We start from the raw sequence: 8,314 nt of genomic DNA on the forward strand, positions 1-8,314 counted from the left end.
TATATTTTTGCATGTATTAATTAACATTTTGAATCTATATATCTTCAGATCACCAAGCGTGTGTGATAAACAAGCACCCGTGTGTTGCTCGGCAAATAGGTAGCCTTTCTCAAACTCAAACTCAGGATGATATTTGAACTGGGCTTTATAATCCTTTTTTTTTAAAAAAAAAACAGTTGCTCACAAATAGATAACCTTCCTCACGCCGCCTTTGTTGCTGACAAGGTTATGATATGCTCGTGTTCATCCTCGATATGATTTACATGAAGAGGTCGATCGAGGTGTCATATCTAGAAGACATGGAGATCTCATCAACGAAAAATATATGTGTGCAAGCACTAATTGCCACAAATATGTCGCATGAATATTATTAGTTACATCATCAGTTTGATGGATCATTTACATGAATTGACATGAACAAACACAATGTACATTTGCGCTGTGTCAATGCTCCCTCCAATCAAAGATGTCGCAACAAAACGCATCTGGACAAAATTTCGAGGCATCAAGTATCAACGCCTTATGATACAAAATTAATGTATGGATGCATTTGATTTAGAGTGTTACCAAATTTTGGTAATGTTTTTAAGAGTTAAAACTTTTGAAAATTATGGTAGGATGGTATTGACTAAAGTATGTTTATTAAAATTTATTGACTTACCAAACTGTGGCAAGTTTAAAAGTGACAACAAACCAAACATGTCTTGAATGAATTTGTATATGATTTAGGGCTCCTTTAAAACACGGGATTCGAAAAATATAAGGGTAGGCTATCACATGTTGAATCCTACAAGGAAAAAAATTCACAAGAATTAACGAAACACCTTGATTAGTAACCCAATAGAAAAAACAGACGAACTCTAGACACAAGAAAGAGAAACTATGAGGTAAGACTTCATGTTAGGGGGTGTTTAGATCCCACTCCAAAATTTTACACCCCGTCACATCGAACATTTAAACACCTATATAAAAATTAATTATAGACTTAAAAAAATAACTAATTGCACAGTTTGCGACTAATTTGCGAGACGAATCTTTTAAGCCTAATTGCGCTATGATTTGACAATGTGGTGCTACAATACACATTTACTAATGACGGATTAATTAGGTTTAATAAATTCGTCTCGCGGTTTACAGGCGAATTCTGTAATTTGTTTTGTTATTAGATTACATTTAATACTTCAAATATGTATCCGTATATCTGATGTGACATGCCAAAACTTTACACCCCTGGATCTAAACACAGCCTTAGGATTTCTCCAAAAATCCCATCAAATGGCCCATTCCATAGAAATTCTAAAGAGACTTTTCAGAGTTATTCTTTTCTTCAAAACAGTCACATAAGAATTATTTCCCCTAAGAATTCAATCCTTGAAAAGTCCTCCATTTCCCCTTTGTTCCGAAGGAGTCCTTAGAAGACGGTGTCTATGTCCAAGACTTTACATAATTGCGACCATATAGAATATATCTCACGGTATACGTGAGGACTGACGTGCCATGGTTCTATCATGGTACACTTGCACAGCCCCCTTGGAACGATCTTATGATCTTCGGAGACAACAATGCCTGAAAGTTGTGGAGATTTTAGCTGCAAATGTTACCATCCAACACAGCCAGGGAGGGTACAATCAGTACAAAATGTACAATCGAGTGAACCAAGTGGCCTTGCCAAGTTGCGACGGCCTACATCCCAGCATTTGTTGTCAAAACATGAGTGACCCATCTTGTTGTGTTCATCCGCCAAACAACAAACTGCAAAACATCATCAACATATGCCTTCTGCTGTTGGATCCACAAGAATTATCACTCTGCTAGAGACAGACAGAGATGCCTCTAGGTGGTACTGGCACATGTACAATGCTACAATAGCTTGCAATGCCATGACATGAAAGATATCATAAAACGAGAACTAAAGAATGGTATAGAAGGTACAACAATGACCAATACAATAAACCTGAAGTTTTGGTTAGAATCATTGCAGCAATGGACAACTGAACTATTCGTGTACCTCTCCACTTCTCCATATACACAAAGGAATGGTCGTACATGTGAGATGATTTACTTGCTGCAGGACCAGGGCAAGGATGCACATCAAAATGATGTATAGACACACTCTTTACACAATAAAAGAAAATAAATACACCAAAAGGGAAAAAAATAAAAGATAATAAAGCACACTCTCTCCAGGCAATCCATTCTCCTGATCCTTACATGGATGTTCAAAATTCTCTTCTTTGAACAGGGAGAAATGGCATTCGTTGTGTAATTGCCTCGTTGACACCTATGAGCAACCAAGACATTTACTTACTGGACCTAAGAATTCCAGGAAGCTGGATGTCGGCTGAGGTGTTGTTTCCTCTGCCCTTAAAGGTAGATGTCTGAGGAATGCCCTGACTACACCTGACACACCGTCTTCAGATTCCATGGCCTTGGCAAGCTCCACGGCTTTTTCTTTCACCTGAAATTACATGACACACCGACAAAGTCATTGATCAGGTACGAAACAGACCCATCATACAATGTACACCACCATGCCATAGACCATCTTATCCACGCTATGGAAAAAATACTACTTTTCATCGTATCAAATATTTCGATTTATGTTAATTGACACTTACATAAAAAGTACATAAAAGTAAAATCTATATATATCTATATCGGCTGGTTTACACAGCAGATAATGGTTATGATAACTTGGTACAGTTTGTATTGAAACAAACAGTGGAAATTGACGACTTTGTGCAATGCAAAAAATACCCTGCTACTGCCTATTGCCAACCATTCCAGCACAAGGTAATGTTCAATTCTAAATGGTATTATCATATCTTCAGATTATTTGATTATTTTAAAAAGGAACCCCAAACCTAGAATGGGTAGGATGCGGGGAATCATTATCTCCTGTGTGAATCAAGTCCAGAAACTATTTCTTTCAATGAAATGAACTAGCAACTAGGTATTCCAGTATTTCATTTGAGGGAAGAAACCAGGAAAGCAAGGAAAGTGAGTTATCCCAACAGAAGAGAAAAAAACTAGCTAGAACTTTTTGGCAAAGACGGTCTTAAATACTGTGGAGCAAGTAAGGGTCTAATACTAGAGAGTAAAAGAATAGCATTTAAGTAGCACAAGTGGTGCAATGAATTAATAAACTACTCCCTCCGTCCCAAATTTTAGGGTGCCCCTTTTTAAGAAAAATCAAACTTGGTAGCTTTTGACTAATAATCATACTAACTATATCAATATAAGTATTATATATGCTATATCACTAGATTCATATTTTGAAGTACTTTCATGTGATGCTAATTTCATATTTGTTGGGAACATAGAATGCAATAAAATAAATAAATAGTGGTCAAAGTATATTATTGAAGACCATGTAAAAAAATATAGACCTTATAGTTTGGGACAGAGGGAGTACTACTATAAATCAACACCTGAAAAGAGAGAATTTAAATAACCATTCTAGGGCCAAAAAACGGATATTGCCAGTTCTGGTTTTCATCCTGAAACAGGTGATTTGCAGCACAAAAGCTGGTCCATTAATTTGGAAGGCAAAAAGTGATATAATATATAATCTTAAAAAACAGGTGATATAATGCCTATTCAGGTCAAACTGCAAATACAAGCAGATCTAAATAAATAGAAAACCAGCCAAGCAAATAGAGACCAAACAGGATAAGGCTCCAGAGAACACTGGTTTTCCAAACCCTAGCGAGTTCAAGACAGACAGTGCAGGAGCAACTCTGTTGTCACAAAGTAGGAGCAGTATATATGCAATGTTGGTTGTTTCGGTGAAGCAAATGTTCGTTTTTTACTAGACATTTTGCACATCAACAGTCCCTGATGCGCATGTTCCATTGCTACCTTTTTCAACTATATATTTACAAAAAATTGAAACATAAATATATGAAAGTATTTTTCATTATAAATTTATTAATACCATTTTCACATATCAAATCCAAATATTTTTTAGCATATTAAAATTTAAGATCTCAAGACGTAATCTACTTGAGAACGGAGGTAGTAGATTCCCTGTTAACTATTTACATTTGTTGGACGGTTAAACATGTTTGAATGGAAGATATCATGTTATGTATGAAAGAGGAAGCATTAGAACCAAGTTAAAATGCACCAGCTAGTCAGCATATCTAGGAGGGGTGAAATCTATATATTCGCAATCCTATTGACAACATATATACATCCGGATCCATATTCTTGTTGTCTTTATACATCTTACCAACAAAAATAACAGCAACATTAAGAACATATTTGAATTGTGTTGCAAAGTAGATGTTACCTTTGGCTCCATCATGAAATTTATAGCATCAACCAATTTTCGCAAGCTGAATTGATCAACTGGTATAGGTAGAGGCCCTACCCCTCTAGCATGCACTCGGTCTCCCCAGAATGGTTGGTCGCCAAAGAAAGGTACAATAGTTGTAGGGCACTACAAATCACACAAAGGCTAGGTTAGGAGAACTGAATCATTTTCAAGAATTAGCCCAAAAAGTAGCACACCACCTGCCAGACCCTATTTTTTGCAATGTGTTAACAGGAATTTCTGAAAGTTAGGTGGAATTGGAACTGCTGTTAGAGTTCATAAATTCATTCAATCCAGAAGTGTAACCCCAATTTTTATTAGTTAAGCCAGGTTTTTCTTTTGAGAGAGAGAAAGGAGGGAGAAGGGCTAAGAAGGGAGAGAGGGAATACCGCTGCTTTGAGGCCAGCAGCTGTTGTTCCAGCACCGCCATGATGTACCTACAGAAGTAAAAAAAACAAAGAGTGAGCTAGCCTCTCCCTGAACGCACATGCAAACTTAACATCATAAGTTCTTTCAATCAAATTAGATAAATTTCTAAGTACCGTTTTAGTCCGTAACAGGTACTTACGCCATGAAAGCTACTCATAATCAATAACTGAAAATTTAAATTTTGGTTTATAATTTCACTAATCAGTACTTCCTCCGTTTCACAATGTAAGTCATTCTAGTATTTCCCACATTCATATTGATACTAATGAATCTAGATAGATACATATGTCTAGATTCATTGGCATCAATATGAATGTGAGAAATGCTAGAATGACTTACATTATGAAACGGAGGGAGTACTAAAAACTATTAAGAAGTAATAACTAGTAATCTCTGAAAGTTAAACTTAAAGATATCTACTTCATGCCAAGAATGACAAGCAAAATGTTTACCACTGCTTTACACTGCAGGAAGAGCCAGTCATGGGGGCAGTTATCAAGTAGATATACAAAATCTTTTGGCTCTGCCACTGCCACAATGTTTTGGAGTTGTCAGGATGGAGGTAAATTACACGTGCACAGAAAAAAAAATGGCAATGAGAAACAAGGTCACATCTTAAGAGGTGAACTTACATGTTCCAAGCCCACCCCAACCTTTGTTGATGATACCTCTCTGTCCAGTTATTTCAAGTGCTTTGACAATGACTTCAGTCATCTTTGCTGGATCTTGAACTGGCTAGTATATATACGAACAAATGAAAGGAGTGAATTTTCAAAACACAACAATCATAGTATCCTAAAATTCATTAAGAAAAAAACTGAACCATGGAATCACTATTTGCAAGCAGCTACTATATGCATGCCACACAGATCAACACCACCAAGGCACCAACAACTCATTATCATAAGCAAAACTAACAAGGAAGTTCATCCTTGTTTCCTAAGTTTACACAACTGTTTGTACAACATTGACCTCTCCCAAGGTCAAATATTGGAATTGCAGTTGCAGAATGGCCAAAAAGATCACAGCATAACAAAATGTCCTGTGTGGCTATGCTTGAAGTTACTTTTTTCAGAAATTTATTCTATACAAATTGAGCATAGCATTTTATGTAACAAGCTTCTCTGGTGCATCAAAGTTATGGTTTCCATAACAATTTGATCTCCTGACGTCCATATACCATTTTCTAGAGTAAGACATAAACTAATGTGAATAACATAACTATTGTTTGCCATGAGATGCTATGCTAAGCTTCATAAGTGACATAACAGTGTACTACTAGATGTAAATATGCAATGGTAAAAAGTGAAAACACTGTAAAGTGTTGTTTCATGCAGTAAAATAAATATGAGTTCCACTAATCCACAAGCTGCATTAACCACCGATGTCATTTGGACAACTACAGAAATGATAACACATGCACACAGTCCTATCTAATTAGACAAGCAGTTCAAAGTTTAACTATATAGTACAAGTAAAGGTCAACAAATTGTGCCATCATACATAGAAGAGTAGAAACATAATACGTCAAATGATGCCTAGATCAGAACAGGGGAAACAAAAACTGAAAACCTCTAATAATACAAATCGAGATCAAAGTGATCTTACAAGACTACCAAACCCAACGTATATGGGCTTGTCACCAGCTTCAAGCCATTTTATAAGTGGTTCAGGAGGCACATAATTGGAAGCAAGATCAAGAAAGCAAAATCCAACAACATCAATCTTGAGGCCCCAATCTGCAACAGAATAGACTATGTAATTCACAGTAGAATTACAGACCATTAACAACAAAAATTGCTCAGTTAACACCAAAATTGAGCAGGAAACTTCAAGGTTTTTTCCTTAACAGTTAACGCACTAATATATCCATATCTTACAACTCATATTATTGAAAGGATATGATAGTTCCTTATACACATCAGTGATTACTGAAAAAGCATAAAATAGCTTAACAAGCATTTTCCTAATGATATATTTTAGAAAGAATTGGATATTTGCCACCAGAGTTTGCATCAGTCATCGGTCTGCCATCGGAAATGAGCTTATTGCTACAGTGCCATTGGTTTTTCGGTGGTTTTGATATATTTGCTACTCCTACAGCATTAGAAAACAACTGACTCCTTTAGGCCAGCAGCCTCTAACCATCAAAAGAACCCCGGGGATAGGTACATGACCCAAAAAAAGAATGCTCTCCACACCTTTCTTCACTTCTCCTCTCTACTCTCTCCCATATTTTTTCATAATCATGTAAAATTGATGTTACTAGATTTATTATTAAACAAACTATCATAATATGTAACTCTTTTTATTTAAAACATCTTACTTTTATAGATATTGCTGGTCAGAGTAGCATCTCGGAAACCGTGTCAAAGTTCAAAAATTCTTATATTTTGGGACGGAGGGAGTAGCAAACTTTCATGCTCATTACCAATTAGAAAAATGTGGTATCAAACTGAAAGGCTACCAATTTCAGTTGGCATTACTAATATTGACTTGGTTCACAGTGTTATCACAGCAAATACTCAAGCAAGCTCTTTTCAATACAACAACTGAATGCTATAAGAAAGTCAAATGAAAAGAAACCATAGGACCAGATTAAGGTCCACAAGTTTTAAAAACTATACAATCGAAGGATGACAAGGTTAAGCATGACGTGAAAAGGGATAACATATAAATTTCAGATAAAGCTAATACTCATCAGGAACCTTTCGGTTTTGGAACAAGGTGAGGACTCCAGATGTAACCATGAGGAATGTCATTCCCAGAACCCTGTGCACCACTTAGGTATGTTACCGGACGCAACTTCAGCTTCTTCTTCCTAAATTCATTTATCATATCTCGGATACCAAGCCAAATCATAGAGTCAACAATTTGATAAGAAAGCTGCAAGTGTAAACCATTTGAAGATTAGATAACAAATCAGATCAGAAGAAAATGAGTGATTTGAGTATGAATCTTTCAACAAGTGCTTGATGTGAGTTAGGGAGATGATCTCTAACTTTGACATGTGGTGCATGGTTGTTTTTAGGGAATGCAGCAAAATTGCAACCTATTTAATTACAAGAATTACTATAAATTGGATCAAGGTCCCTTGCAACCTAAAGAGCACTCCCAAGAACACCAGCCACACTGAATGAAGCCAGAAACTAACTCTCTGCATACAGTAACTCACTTGAGTTTACCACCCAAATCAGTCTAACAACAAACGAGCACAAGCAGGCAGGCCAAAATTGTCAGAGTTGGGACCCTATCCCAGAGATGCACAACAATGCAAACAAAGTAAGCACAACAAAACCTATTGTCTGATTGCCATTTACAAAATAACAGTTCAAGCCATTTCAAATATCTCTACTATTATAAAAATTGAAGATGTTTCCGCCGGAATTTTGGTACGTCGCCCGTATCCAATTCGATGTGAGCCTAAAATAACTATTGTAACTATTATTCAAAAAATTTGTACAAATATAAAAAATAAAATGTTGTGCTTAAAGTACTTTGGGTAATAAAGTAAGTCAAAAAAAATAATTCTAAAATTTTTTTGAATAAGACGAGTGGTCAAACAGG

The 8,314-nt window shown here is 36.1% G+C and overlaps 1 protein-coding gene across 1 annotated transcript; it reads right to left on the reverse strand.

Annotated features, from left to right (window-relative positions):
- Nucleotides 1-2,281: 2,281 nt before the first annotated feature.
- LOC9268211 (sterol 3-beta-glucosyltransferase UGT80A2) lies at nucleotides 2,282-7,657 on the reverse strand (the record flags this gene model as incomplete). Its single annotated transcript, XM_015781086.3, has 7 exons — nucleotides 2,282-2,458; nucleotides 4,295-4,444; nucleotides 4,708-4,755; nucleotides 5,200-5,276; nucleotides 5,380-5,482; nucleotides 6,356-6,486; nucleotides 7,456-7,657. Coding segments are annotated over 7 exons (888 nt in total), but the record flags the coding sequence as incomplete, so codon positions are not given.
- Between the last annotated feature and the right edge of the window lie 657 nt (nucleotides 7,658-8,314).

This window comes from Oryza sativa, chromosome 4 (genome assembly GCF_034140825.1).
Source record: "Oryza sativa Japonica Group chromosome 4, ASM3414082v1".
In the NCBI taxonomy this organism is placed as follows: Eukaryota; Viridiplantae; Streptophyta; class Magnoliopsida; order Poales; family Poaceae; genus Oryza; species Oryza sativa.